The sequence below is a fragment of the Barbus barbus genome (assembly GCF_936440315.1).
Source record: "Barbus barbus genome assembly, chromosome: 1".
In the NCBI taxonomy this organism is placed as follows: domain Eukaryota; kingdom Metazoa; phylum Chordata; class Actinopteri; order Cypriniformes; family Cyprinidae; genus Barbus; species Barbus barbus.
The window spans coordinates 24,060,661-24,076,413 of record NC_136729.1 but is presented as its reverse complement, the minus strand read 5'-3'; the positions used below and the strand labels follow the sequence as shown (position 1 = coordinate 24,076,413).

The 15,753-nt window shown below is 37.3% G+C and overlaps 1 protein-coding gene across 2 annotated transcripts in view; it reads left to right on the top strand.

The window, feature by feature from the left end:
- Positions 1-14,665, top strand: part of LOC306851916 (activating molecule in BECN1-regulated autophagy protein 1A-like) — a 93,994-nt gene extending 79,329 nt beyond the window's left edge. For both annotated transcript variants that reach the window (XM_079388426.1, XM_079388425.1), the window contains 3 exons: positions 1,902-2,110; positions 10,599-10,730; positions 12,171-14,665. In XM_079388426.1, coding sequence (XP_079244552.1) covers positions 1,902-2,110; positions 10,599-10,730; positions 12,171-12,748 — 919 coding nt within the window. In that variant the 3' untranslated portion in view covers positions 12,749-14,665. The remainder of the gene's footprint in view (positions 1-1,901; positions 2,111-10,598; positions 10,731-12,170) is intronic.
- The last annotated feature ends 1,088 nt before the right edge of the window (positions 14,666-15,753 follow it).

Here is a 15,753-nt window from a genome sequence, read left to right as displayed (position 1 = left end):
AGACTGCTGGCATCACATGATTAGGCATAACTGATACTAATGGTCATCCACTGCCTGTTACTGCCTGTCTGTCTGTCTGTTTTTCTATAGTCCTTCAAACTTGTTTCAAAAATGTTTTTCAAATTTTTTAAAATGTTTTAAAACAAGTTTTTTTTTCGTTGGACAATTATATGAAGTTCTTTGAATTTCAGTTCATTTTATTTATACTTCAATACATTCAAATTTAAAGGACAGGATTTAAATGTATATTTACAGGATACATGCCCCTGTCCCAGAGTTTGTGTTGTATTTAAAGGGATAGTTCACCCAAAATTTAAATTCAATTCTGTCATTTACTTGCCCTCATGTTGTTCCAAAGTTGTATGACTTTCAAAAATATATTTAAATAAAAATGTATTTTTTTGGTCCACACGGTCAAAGTCAATGGGGTTCAGGGTTGATTTCAATGTTGCCAGGTTTTCACCACAAAACCCACTCAATTGCTACTCAAAACTAGCCCAATCGCGTTTTTCGAGGGGTGTCCCCTGGTAAAAATCACATTCCGGGGGATAAAATACACGTTTTATGGCGGGATTCCCCTGGTAAAATTTGCATTTTAGGGGCTAAATGTCACGTTATTGTGGCCGCTTAAACCCGCAAACATGAAAAACAACTGGCGGAAACCGTGTTAGAGTAGGCCAATTCCCGCGGACTTGGCAACACTGGTTCTTTCAGACACCACTGACTTTCATTGTGGGGACAAAAACGGTTGTATCTTTGTTACACAAAAGAAAAAATACAGTTTTGGAAAGACATGAAGATGAGTAAATGATGACAGAATTAAAAAATGTGGGGTGAACTATCCCTTTAGCTGTGTCTGTAATAACTGAGGGAGACAATGTTTGGTCTGGTAGCATTGTGTTGATTTCTCCCGAGGATGAATCACTTCTGCTTGTATTATTCTGAAGTCATTTTAGATAAAATACAGTTGAGGTCAAAGGTTTTTGAACTGAATGGAGATGTGTACAGTTTTCTTATTTTGCCTAAATATCATATTTTTTCATTTAGTACTGCCCTTCAGAGGCTACAAAAGATAGTTACATGTTTCCTAGAAGATAAAATAAGTCAAATTTACCCTGATCTTCAAATTCAAAAAGTTTTCACCCCCCGACTCTTAATGCATGGTTTTCCTTCCGGAGCATCAGTGAGCGTTTGAACCTTCTGTAATAGTTGCATATGAGTCCCTCAGTTGTCCTCAGTGTGAAAAGATGGATCTCAAAATCATACAGTCATTGTTGGAAAGGGTTCAAATACACAAAAATGCTGGAAAGCAAAAGATTTTGTGGGACCTGAAGGACTTTTCTGAAGAACAGCAGGCAGTTTAACTGTTTAGCTTAGTGTTAACTATCACTAAACAAAAAAACACAGCTGTGGATTATTCAGGTAACAACACAGTGTTAAGAATCAAGTGTATGTAAACTGTTGAACGGCGTGGGTCATTTTTATAAATTCTCTTGTGGACTATATGTAAACATATTTTATATGAACTAGCGTATTCAGGTCAGTACTAAATTAACAATAACATTTTGTATGATCCCTCGTATTTTTGGTAAAATAATTAACATTTTGCAGATTCTGAAAGGGGAGGGGGTGTAAACTTTTGACCTCAACTGTACATGGTATTGTAGTGCATCCTCACTTAATAAACTTCTATGAGAGAAAACAACCTTTTGTCAGAAAAGATTTAGCTTTGCCAAGCAAGCAGTTATAAAGACACACATCCCGTTCCATCTAAAGTTCCTCCAGCCCTATGGAGAATTTAACTCTGTGTCATATCAGATCAGACCAGAATCGCCTGAAGACTGCGTGAAGATTTGGTGTAGTCATCACTCACCCTGCTGTGGGATGTGTCTTGTTTGTAGGAACAGCAGGACTGATTGGAGGTCCCACAGAGAGATGGGTCTGATGAATGCGATTGGTCTGCAGCCACGACATCCTGCCCCCACTGTTACATCACAGGGGACCCAGACACAGACTCTACGGTTACAGAATGCAGAGACACAAACAGACCGTGACCTTCCAGATGAACCTCAGCTGCCCAGCACTTCTCAGGGGTCACAGGTTACTGATGGTAAGACACTCTCTGTGAGTCAGAATATCATTACTGAACTCAGGTGTGCTTTGTCCTTGAGATGAAAAGACAAATATCCTTGGTTAGTTTTCCATCCCTTTGCTTCAACATATTGGCTGCTTCTGCTATTAACAAAACATTCTTTTTATCCTTTATACAGGCTCACTAATGTGAATAAATTCAGTCTGAGTGCATGTTCCAGTTGCAATGTTTATACTGTATGCCTTAAACTTTGCAGTCTGATGACAGTATCTGTTTACATGTGCCACACATGTATTCATTGCATGCAGAAGTGTGGCATTTAGTGTTACCATAGCAACAAGAGGCTCTCAGTGCTCCTGTCAGGGATCTTGGCCACAACTTTTATTTCATCAAAGACTTTTTTGAAGTCGTTATTTCATACTTTTCATCACTCTTGTCTCCTAACAGTCTTTTTATTTTTCAGAAAGTCTCCACCACAGTGTTGTTACTGTTAACTAAAACTAAAGCTATTTTTTATTAAATGAAATATAGGTGAAATAAATACAAATATTACTTATATAAGCTACATATTAAAAAATATATATATATAAGAAAATATATATTGAAAAGGGTAAAAAAAAATTAAATGACAAAGGCACAGAATTACTAAAACTATTCAAATGAAAACTGAAAATATATTTTAAAAGGGTCCATTCAAAATATACATAAATAATATGATACTTTATAAATAATACTAAAATAACACTGCTACACCAACACGTCACAGCCCCCACCATGTTTATTTCTGTGGTACAAATGTAAATCCACATTTTTGAATCCGACTGTACAAATGGTCTGATTTACATGTAATTTATGTCATTATTTAGGCTTATTCTTTAGGATTGTGCTCAGTCAGATTATTTGTTTTCGTTTGAGGTGTTTGCATAATGATTTTTTTTTATTGAGGGGATCACTTAAATTTATGGAGTATTAGGCTTCATGTAAACAGCTCCCATTTGGTTTTGTAATATTTGTTATTCTGTAGCCTTTAGTGAGAAATCTGAAAGGTGAAAAGAGAAGATTGAGTGCTGCATTTTGTCTTTTTATGCTAATGGTAATTACAGGGGACTGGAGAGGCCTCTTCACTGGGTACCCACCAGCCGAATCTCTTAAGATAATGTGTGTGTAGTATTGCTCTCATGTTTAATGGCGGTTAGCTTCAGAGAGAGCATTCATGCCAGAAAATACTACATTACATCTCTCTTTCCTGGTACCAGCCATGTTCTCTCCTCAGCCCAGCCTCCATTACCCATCAGCCCACTTTAGCTCTCTGCTCTTATTACTCTTACTCTTCATGTGTACTCTTCAAACAGATGAATAAGCATGTCTCGATGAAGCTTAACTATTTTGAGGGACCAGATATAAATTGCAGAATAAGCAGAGCGACAGATTTAACCCAGCTGACATTTGTATTTTTAGATCGTTTAAATGTGCAGTTTTATTTATAAACATGGTTAACAGTCAGAGCCGCTGCTGGAATGATATGTCTGACATAATGCCTGGTGGGAGCTCAGCTTCAGAAGAGTCAGATCATAGTGTGTAATATTTAGCAGCACATAATTAATAATTAACTTATTTCCATAGCTATAGATTGTAAATGTAAATCTGACCATCTGTCTGACGTTTCCTGTCATGTTGTATTTATTTGTCATTTACACAATTACTTAAGGTTTACTGGCATGGAAATGCATAAGATGAGCCTTAGTCTGTAGAGATTGGCACAGTCAGTTATTATAGTAACTGTTATTATATAAAATGTTGTAATAAAGTTACAAAGTGCTAGTGAGTAACAGTGCTGTAGCGCTGTGACTGAATACACCAGTGATCTCTGCCAGATGACACTGTCAAAAACAGATTGTGTGAGGGCTGTCTATGGTTTGAAATGTACAGTCGGATTTAACAGGTTTTAAACTTCTGGTTTTGTCTTTTTTCTCCTCACTCTCTCTGTTAGTCCAGGTCAGTTCAGTTTAATGCCATGAGCGATACAGTAATTCCTGGTTGTGCAGCACAGGTTATAAACACTTGTAAAGTTCTGTCAGAAAAAGAAATTGTATGAGTGCAGATAACAAACATAGAGAGAGATTTGTTTTTTTTTTGAGGCTTATGTTTCAGCTCAGGACATCATAAAGTTGACATTTCGCTTTAAACTTACATAGAATTACAGGTTAGCAGTTTTAAAGTTTATAAGCTGTAGCTGGAAAGTTGTAGTAGTCGGAATAGTTTCGAAGTCACTGTATTAATTCATTTGGATAAAAGGATTAAAAGCGGGAGGAAAGAGGAGGGATAGGGATGAGCTATCAGTACACCAAGCACATGCGGCCCTAGCCAGTACTGCCTGAAGCGTCCTCTAAATTGATTGGCTCTAGTTTTAGAAAGAGTCAAATGAATGTACTTCTATGGAAAATTGAGCATTAAAAAAGGGCTAGAATAGAAACAGAAGAACGAGCACCTCTTTCTTGTTCGATTTCAAAGCTGAACCCTGTAAGTCAAGTCAAGTCTAGTCAAGTCTGCTTTATTGTCAATTCTTCTACATGTACGGCACATACATACAGAGAAGTGAAATTGCGTTACTCTGAGACCCTTGGTGCATACAGTTAACATTTAAGACACTGACAGTAGACGTTCAAATACAGATAAATACAGTTTAAACATATGTACATACAACTATACAGATATACAAATGAGGACATTGTAGAAAAATAAAGAGATAGATAAAGTGGCATAAGGCACATGGCAGAATAAATAAAACAAAACTGCAGATATATGTGTATATGTATAGAGTGTAGTGTAGTGATATTTAGGCAGTAGAGTTTTTAAAACAGTGGATGAATAGAAATATAATGGTGGAACAGGAAGGAGACTGTGAAGTCCCAGAGTACAAGCACAGCCTGAAGCTGTGTGAAGTTTGGTGGTTTTAACAAATCTTGGAAAGCTTTGGCCTCTGAAGGAATGAATCTCTAAGACTTTTTCAAAAGCTCTCCTTTCAGATTTGTAAGAGTGTACGTCCTTTGTTTTGTCTTGTGTATCTACACTTTTGACTAAAATAGAAGAAAATACAGTTCTGCTTTTTAAATTCTTCTCAGAAGTATCTTTCAAAGATTGTATGTCAATAACCTGGCAAGCTTTGGCAAAACCAGTCATTATTTCATCCTCAGAAGCAGTTCTGTGTCAGCTTGTTCCTTGTAAACAAGATTTGGTTTCTTTGCGAACTGATTAAAATGAACCTGTGTGCTCTTTACTCCTGGCTGTTATTTTAGACTAGGTTAGAGCTTGCATGAAAATAAAATGCTTTCCAGTTTATTGTAGAATATCGGACTATCAATGAATGGACGGGGGTCTGAGGTCTGATGATCTGGTAATGTTGTGTTTAAATATATACATTTTTATTTTCACTTAAATGGATTTGCATGTAACCTGTCCATTATACATATAGCAGCAGGCTTCATGGCTGTGCGTGTTTTGTTTTGTGGCGTATGATTGAGGTCAGATGTACTGCATCTTTGCCTGCAGCACCTGTGTGTTTGTGTCTCTGAGGTACTACAGGTGCCAAGAACTTGATGACTCAAAGTTTTAGGGTAGAGAAGTTCACTTCTGAGTGTCTCACCTCAAGGAAAGCCATCTTCCCACACAAACAGTGCGCACTCCCTGCAGTGAAATCTGTGGGCGAGGGTTAAGTGCGGTATCGTTTTAAACCGCAGTCAGTGAATAAGTTTAGGGTTAGCATTAGCATCCTCTCTGTGCATTTTATGTAATGAATATGAGGAAAGGGCATGTTATATTTACTCCAGTTATACTAAGAAACACAAAAGAGATGCTCAGACGTTCTCTCTCCATCCCCCACTCTCTTCTCTGTCTCTATCTGTTCTGAATGCTGTATTCATTGTTACATGTTATCCTCAGGTTGTTTATCTTATCAAGTCTTTGTTGTGAAATATGCTTTTTGGAATAAACAATGAACTCACTTTAGCTTTAGACAGAGAAATGAAGAATCCAGCCAGCCCCAAAACTCAAGTCGTCCATTAAAAGATGTTTAGTTCATTTTCTGGGAATGTTTCTTTGCATTCTAGAGATGTGATCTTAGTCCTCCTCCTCTCTCTTCATTTCCTTGCGTAGACTAATGATAGATCATGCTCCACCTGAACCTGAGTTTTCTGCACCTGTCCTTTTGTTCTGAGAGGCTAAAGCTGTTGATATCTTTGGTGTCATAAGTACATGGATCATAAAAAGGCATAGCAGCTAGCAGTGTGAAAATATGTGATATGGGAGGCAATTACTGATGATATGTAAATGTATTCCTACACTACCACTCAAAATTTTGGGGTGAAGAAGATTTTTTAAAATGTTTTTGAAAGTAGACTCTTATGCTTACCAAGGCTGTATTTATTTGGTCAAAATGTTAAAATAATTTAGATATTTTAATGTAGCCTATTTTAGAATTTAATAAAATTTTAAAATATAATTTATTCCTGTGTTGGCAAAGCTAATATGCTGACTTGCTCAAAGAAACATCTAAAAAAAAATCTTATTATCATCAGTGTAGAAGCAGTTGTGCTACTTGTAATGAACTAGAAATATAATGACATTGAAAGTGTTATATTATAAATGTCACTTTTGATCAATTTCTAATGCATCTTTGCTGAATTAAAGTATTCATTTCTTACTTACCCCAAATTGTAATGTACGTATGGATCTCTTATGGACCTACATATAGCCTTATTTATTACAATCAGTTTTATTTTCTGTCATATTAGTGCTTAAAGTAAACCACTGTTATTTTCATAATGTTGTGCTATATTTAATATATCTGGCTGTGACACTATTTTACTTTCATCATTCTAATGTCTAATTCTAATTTTTCATAAAAGGTGTACTCAATAATGTTTCTAATAAAACATTTTACACAAAACTATGAATAGCTCTTTTGAATAAAACTGGTAAACCAAATTTAATAGGTTTAAATAGGTGTGGACAAGTAAAATGTCCAAACAGGCAGTTTCTGCTAGAGCAATGATACAAACTGCAGAGATTTGTTGTTCTCACACCACAAGAGGACATCACGGTCCAGGGACATACAAACTACAACGATGTAAGTATAAAGGCCATGATCACTGTGATATATTAGGATTGGCGAAACAAACAAACACGCACTGATTGCACTTATAAATCATTGTTGTCTTTTTCATTAAAGCAAATGTGTTGTCAGCTGGGTTGTGTTGTCCAAAACATGTGAATGACTAAAGCGTTTAAAAATGTAAACCTTTTTCAGATTTCTGGTGCAGTATGAGGACCTATTTGGGTTTAGGTCCTTCTGAACATTGTAATGGGAGGATTTAGTCTTATACCACACACACAAACCTGTAAATATGAAAAGTGTTTTGACTGGAACTGACATCGGTGACCACAGACAGTTGTGTAGTGTGAAAAGAACAGTAATCTGATGATGTTCTGTAGTGTATGGACACCATTAGCAATATCCTATGGAATAAGAGTGTTCCATTTTTTGGGGGGTTTTGGTATTTGGCATTAAAAATTTTCTCACCACCAAATTCCTCAACATACTTCAGTGATCAGAGATTAGACAGACAGACAGGGGCCAGTCTCATTATCTGACTTCATGACGCTTAGACACCTTAACTTTCCTTTACAGAGGAATCAGCTTCAGCTGTCATAGGCAGAATACCAGCCAAAGGTCAGGAGAGTTTTCATAGTCTCTCCTTCTCCCTCTTTTCTCTGTGTCCTTTCACCTTTTTAATATGCATGCATATCTATATGTGTATGCGTTTACTATAGAAAACAGTGTTTGAATAGCTAGTGTTGTTGATATACAGTGACTCATGCACCTTTAAGGGGGTTTACTGTACAGTCTGTCAAAACATTCATGTGAAGCACTCTGGTCTCAGAAGAGTAAATCCTCACATTTCCATTCTGACATTGATGGGCCGTTTGTCTGATACTGAAAGCTTGTTTGTGAGAGGAATGTGCTGTATAAGTGGTGTTTGTGTTGCAAACTGGCCAACAGGAAAGCTGTATGTGAGAATGTTCCTATTACTTCTTAAAGAACACAGATGATTTTTTATTTCTTACTTATTCAACACACCCACATGCTCGCTATTTTGGAGGCACAACAGATGTTAGGTATTAGATTAATATATAGCTCAAAGACAGTCTTCTGGCTCAGTCACAGAGCTGCATTCAGGGCTCTGACAGATCTAAGAGTCCCCTGAATGACATCAGTGTTAATGAATGGGTTGGATCTCAGTGTTCTTTGGTTTTAAAGAAATATTAGTTTTTTGTTTTTTTTCCCAAGCGACTGTCCATAAACTGCCTGTGAAAAATAAAATTATTAGTAATATGTGTAAAAGAAAAAGAAATCCAGCAAAAAAAAATTTTTATAATGTCCTGGCAAAAAGTGGCCATTAACATCAACACTAAAACACAATAAAATGCACAATTCAAAATGTAAAAAAAATCACAATATTAACAAAATACATTGGAGTATATGCTTACAGACTTTTTCTCTTAGTGTATTTGGAAAATATTTGCATACACTGTATGTTTTTACCCATAACTAGAGTAATGTTAATGTATAAACCTAAAGAGAAGCATACAACTATGGCTGTCGATAGAATACAATATACAGTATATAAAGTGGGGCCAAAAATTATTTGATCCCCTGCTGATTTTGTACGTTTGCCCTACCATTAAAATTATAGACTGATCATTTCTTTGTCAGTAGGCAAACGTACAAAATCAGCAGGGGCTCAAATATTTTTTTTCCCCACTGTATGTATACTAGTTGGGGATTTTTGTTATGCTTTTGAAAGAAGTCTCTTATGCTAACCCAAGCTGTATTTTCAAAAATACACTAAATATTATTGCAATTCAAAAGAACCGGGTTTTTAAAAATAATTTTAAAATGTTATTTCAGCATATTTAGTGTTCAGAACCATTTATTATTACCAAGTATTAAGTTTAAAAAGAACAGCTGATCTTAGGATGTTAAAAAGAACAGCATTTATTTGATATATATATAGGTCTTTTTAACATTATAAATGTATTACTGTAACTTTTAATCAAATTAATGCATCATTGCTGAATAAAAGTATTATTTCTTCTTCTTTTTCTTCAAAAAAAGTCTGATCCCAAACTTTTAAACAGTAGTGTAGATTGAAACAGCAAAATTAAATGTTAATTTATTTATTTTAGATTTTTTTACACTATTGTTCTCTGAAATTGTCTAACTAGCTCCCTTGCAGCCTCCTATTAGCAAACAGAAACCATTTTCAGATCAAATATACTTTTATAAAGGAAATGTTGTGTGTTCTTTTGTTTTGCATTTTGTGCTCCGCATGTGTTAAAGCCGTGTGGTGATGGCAAACAAGGACCAACTGGCATTAGTGGCCTCCCACTGGCCTCAGTCGCTAGTGATCCAAGAGAATTTGGTTGTGTTGGGTCCAGATGGCAGAGGTGATTTGCAGGTTCTGTAATCTTGGAGAGCTGTTGTCCAGGGAGGGATGAACTCACATGAGGCAGCGTGAGCGTAGTGTGTGTAAATGGATGCATTTTACAGGAAGCACAATCAGCATTCAGATTGGAAATTAGAAATCTTAACCATGAGTGCAGTTTGGTTAAAAAAGAGGCTATTCAGTAACATTAAAGACACAATAAAACAGGAAGTTCAGCCTGCCAGCCGAGATGAGCTTAAATAGCAGAAGGTATTTGTTACAGCAAGTCCATTAGTGTAATCACTTTGATGGACTGAATTACGAATTATAAAAGTATTTTCTTTTTCTCACATCTTATCAATTCTGTTCTTTTAACATGGAATCTGTGTTTTACCGATAAGCATATGTGGCATGGTTGCTCTTTCACTTATTTTATTTCTTATAGTTGATGTAACTTTTGCTCCAGGTATCAGAAAATACCCCTATACTGAGATAAAGATAATTCCTCTCCATTATTCATGACTGATGATGTTTTGTTCTGTGCCTCTAGTTGTCAAATATCTATTTTTCGACTTGATAACTACATTTGGATTGTTTATGGATTTTCAGTTAGATGGAAAAATGTAAATGTAAAACATAATCAAGCAATACAGAAAGAAGTAATAATAAAAGGACTGTAAAATATTGTACTTGCACTTCATTTTGTGGCAGTGTGAGAATGTACAAATACAAAAATATAATACAGCTTTTACAAGCATTCAGAGTTTGAAGAAAGCGATCCAATATTAGTTTAGTCATAACAATACCATTCTTCACAAAAATATGAATACAAAAATTATGAGTGTTATTTACTTGCATGCTCAAACTGTTTTTTTTTTCTTCACTTTGTCTTTTTGCCATTAACCTGTGCTAGTTTATAATCTTATTGCTTGTTTTTCTTCATCCCAATGGCTTATGCTGAAAATCAACTGGGTTGCTTTAAAAACAAATGGTAAAATGCTGAAATGATCATTCTTTATTAGCCGCAGACACTCTGGATTTAGAGATTCTCCCAGAGGATTCTGGGTCTGAGGTGGTACCAGAGACGCCACCCCACAGTCGACCTCAGGAAGACGAAGGGTCAGATCTCACTGATCCTAGCACAGACAGCACAGGTAACCAACACTTACGTCACACTGATAAACAAAGTAACTAAGTGATATTGATTTTGGCCATGGAACGGTTGTCAGCCAGTCAGGAGTCAGGATTAGGTTTAAGGCCACCGTTATAAACTTGAAAAACATTGTACAGTATCATTACCCTCTGACTGTAGTTGTTGGTTTATGGTTAGTTTAGATCTTGGGTTAGGGCTACTATTAGTAGAAAAGTAGAACAATTGTGTTCACCTTAGTAATTAACATGGTAATGGACTTCCACACTGGAAGCTTATTTTGGACCAGAGCACTGTTCACATGAAAAAATTGTCAGTGTGAAAGCTGTCAAATGGACCTGGGGGCGCACCATGGCACTAAACCCAAGATTGAAATTGAAGCAACTCCAAATTAAGGTCTACATTTGTTGAGGAAGTAAAGTAACATGCATTCGTTTTAGCCAATGACACTGTCATTAGTGTCTTTACACAGTGAGTGTGCAATATAATTGTGCAGCATGACTGCAATCAGAGCGACAAATGAATGGTTTGCAATCAGCTGTCTCCTCAAAAGAGAAGCTTTGCAAACAGTAGAAAGCCACCTTCATGCGACGCACATAGACACAAGTGTTGCTCACTCTGCTGCGCATAATAGCTCTAAATAAAATAATATATATATATACACACACACATATATATCTTGCTTGCATGCTTTTTGTCATGTGCTGTGCATGCTTGTGATGACGCTAGATGCATGCAAATCCATCAGGGTTTGATAGAATCAAGCGGTCTGAACCCAGACCAATCACACTTGGATTTGTACCACAGGAAAAGTGTCCAGTGTGAAAGCCCCTTTAGATTATATATAGCATAGCACAGCACAAGTCATTGTGGAGCGCACCATCCACTTTCAATTCAGAAAACGAATGAAGAATTTTAACTATCAGTGTGTGAATTAAACCGTGAAGAAACAAACCGAAGCTTGAAAGGGTTGTTGATGCTGATGCAATTATCTGAAACGCACTCTCATATTCACACTAACTGTATGTGATTCGAAGTGCCTAAACACTAGATGAGGATCAAAGAATTGAGTTTGCAGAAACTGTTGATGAATCATTTAGTCAATTCTGGCGCTTTTAATTGCACCGCATCTCCCTGTTAAACTAGGTCCATACCACATGTGTCCAGGCTGTAAACCTGCACTGTAACAGCTGTTTGAAAGCCATTTGATGTGTGTAAATCTCCACTGACACTGCCAAGACATAAATCTCCCACTAACACCTGCAACTCTTCATGTTTTGTAAGCTCTCAATTTCAGTTTTTCTCCTAAAGGCCTGCTAACCTTATTACTTTGTTTCTCCCTACTAAAGTTTATTGATCCCAGATACTATAGCAAGTTGGACTGTTTACCCTGCGCTCTGGTATTTCTTGAAGAACTCAAGTTTTCTCTCTCTCTCTCTCTCAGGTCAGGCTGAGTATGTTTCTCGTATCCGAAGGCTAATGGCTGAGGGAGGGATGACAGCGGTTGTCCAGCGTGAGCAGAGTACCACAATGGCTTCCATGGGCAGCTTTGGCAACAACATCATTGTCAGCCACCGAATCCACCGTGGCTCCCAGACAGGAGCGGATGCACAAATCCATACAGGTTTGAGCCCCACCCCTGGGCCCTCCTCTGGTGCCCCTGAGACTTTGGCTGGTGCTGCAGGTTCGTACTCCCGCGTCCTCTCCAGCACACTGGGGCTTCATACCGACACCGCTCAGGGCACTTCTACAAACATAGACCTAACGCCCCTTGTAGAACAGGAAAGACTTCACACGTCCCTCCTTTCACAGGAGTTTTCACCTCTTTTCTCATCTGCTCTAGACACAAATGGACCTTCTGCTTCCATGGAAACGGACAATGTCTTGGAGGGGGAGGAGCTCCAAGACTTTGTATCCCTCCCTCCATCTTTACTCTCATCCTCACCCTCTCTTTCTCCAGTGAATAACAGTAACTACAGCAACAGTGATAGTAGTTATCACGGAGACGAATATGGGCGGTAAAAGCGACGGAGTTTGGAGAGGATTCATAATTTGAAACCAACAGAGAAGAGAAAAGACCACACAACAGAAACTTTTGGAAATACTTGCACTCGACCCATGTCTTCCTCTCTCTTCTCGCCATCAGTGTTCATATTTCACATCTGCTCTGACACGGTCTAGTGAATAATGAAAGAACAAAAAAGTAGTAGTTTTCTGCTCAGCTTAAACTCAATGCAATGGATTCAGACCATTCCATGTTGTACGTCAAATAAAACATTTTGGATTCCATTGGGAGCTGCTGCTTTGAGCAGTCCAGTAGTCCAAAAAGTTATAAAACCTAGTCACATTCTGAACAACCTGGTTATGTTACTGTTGGTTAGTTTAGTGAGTCATTGCTCTTTTAGATGATGACTGGTGCAGTTTAGTTCAGGTTTTTTATGAAGTTGAAAAGACCACGCCCTGTTTTTTTGGGCCTTTGGAAAGAAGAAAGAGAATCAAGAAAAAAGACAGCGTTGTATACAAGTTTTATATTTTGTAATGTATAGTTTAATTCTGTGGCATTAAGGGATAAAAAATTTATTTTCTGTCATCATTTGCTCACCCTCATGCTGTTCCAAACCTGTATGGCTTTCTTCTGTGAAACACAAAATAAGGAATTCTGAGGAATATCTCAGTGTTTTTTTTGTACAAGTGGGTCATATATGTTTGATTACCAAAATTCAAATATTATCTTTAATGTTTCACTGAAGAAAAAAAGTCATACAGGTTTGGAATGACATGAAAGTCAGTAAATGATGACACAATTTTCATTTTTGTGTGAACTATCCCTTTAAGTTGTGATGTTTGTCTGCATCGTCATTATCAACTGTCTTCCGTATGGCCAAGTCAGTCTCCTTTGCACTCATTTTTTCCACAGAATCTCCTCAATTATCATGCTTTCCCCTGAACGAAAAACAGAAAGATGGCTTCTTAAAAAGGGTCTTCACTTCCGTTTACAGTGAAGTGCTTCTCAACACGATGTGATAAACGTCACACTCCGAGACTCAGCAGGGAAGCGGTGAAGTCTGACAGGTGTGTGTATGTGAGAGAGACACTATCCCAGTTCTGTCAGCTACTGTAGATTTTCAAAGCCTATTGAAAGTTAGGCAGGCACCTGACAACAATTGTGTTGCATCCTTCCTTTTTATTTCTTATGCAGCACTCTGCTCTTTCAGAAAACATTTCTGAGCTGTGTGTGTTCAGAGAGCTTGTCCGTTGCCACTGGCTCTGTTGTTATGCCTTTTGAATTTCAGAATTTACAGCACATTTTGACTTCAGCTTGTCCACAAACCACTAAATCGCCAATCACAAAGTCTAGTCTGCTAAAGTGTACCTCATGTTGAGACGTGACCTTCGGGATTGTCTTCATGATGGGTGTTTAAGTGTCAAAACGCTGGCCAGTGCTACAGTACTGCATAGGGAATGCAGATGTTTGGATGAATGTTTGACTCAATGTTTATGTGAGATTTTTTTTTATTCACAGGCTTAATGCATTATGTTCTGCATTAATATGGAGAGGCTCTCTCTGCTTCTTTTGGCAAACCACTTTATCCTGAAAATGAATGTTTGGTGGTGTCTCCTGAATCAAGTCAGAGCACAACCCGCAGCTTTGGTAAACTGTGTAACCTTTGCTTTAGCTCAGCTCACTGGCCTACAGTAAAAACATCATTTTAGTTCTCTTTCTGCACCTGAAGAAAAATTACAGCAGTGGCTCTTCTGATGGATTATTTACTTAACATTCAAAAGTGACTATTTGTTTGTCCTTTGTTTGTTTTTCTGTTTGTTTTTTAGAATACCATGTTGTTATTTTTTTCTTTTAAAGGAAAAAGGCTATAATACATTGAGCTGCATTCTGGGAAACACAGTCCTCTATGTGATTTAAATAGAATAAAATTATAACAGACAAGCCGTGTTATTGTTTGTTTGGGTGTAGACCGCGATGAGGATTGAAATGCTCATCTGCTAATGTTTTTTTTTTTCTAACTGTATTTTTATTATGGTCCTTTTTGTTGCAGATGACCAGGATGAGAGATGTATCACATCCTCCTAGAGTTTTGACTGATTCTGCTGCACCGATTGTTTCTTTAAAATGAAGTCTCGTGCAAATCTTGTGAGAGGTCCAGATGTTATTAGATCACCGTACTTAATTTATTATATACTGTAAGCCTGTTCAGTCAGACACTTTGCTACACATTAGCCTCGTTGCTCCGGAGCTGACTTCAGATCAGTGCTGACTGCTTTAGGATTATGCCTCTCGCGTAAATAGGTTATATTCAGATGATTCCAGAACTGTGAGTGAGACGAAGATGATATGGTTTTCACTGTGCTATGATGGAGAGGTTAACGTGGACTCTGGGTGACCATTTGAATAAAAAGACCTGTAAAAATGATCTGTCAGTATTAAAATTTTCAAACCTGCAGAGCTTTTTCAAGCATGTGCTATTGGATTCTGAAAGTACAATGATGTAATTCAAAGTTGTTAATTGTTAATCTTCTTACTGGAAATGTTTCGGAGAGATGAGATGAATAGGAATGAGATGTGTGTGAGCTGCAGCAAAAGCTACATATATCAGGAAAGTCCTCACACTAATTAAATGGGATAAAAAAATAAAAGTCTCTGTTCTGCAGACCAGTCCTGTAATTAGGAGCTCTCTGGTGTGCACAGAGAGGTGACACCAGATGACATAACTGTTACAAATATCAGTTTCATGGCATAAAACACACCCTTATGTTAGGACACATGCCCAGAAACACTTCATCATGTATGCATAAATGAAAGGAACTGCCAAACTAGCTAATATGAGGCTGTAGAAGCAACATGCAATAAGATATGTGAGAACTTTCTGTGCTTTAAGCTCCATTCAGCTAAAACTGTGTGGTGGCTAATTGCTGGTGTAGATTCAAGACAGCAGAGGGCTCATTAAAAGAGAAAGACTCCTGAGAGGATGGAGCGAGAAAAGGCTGTTGCCTTACAGAATTCTGCTGCA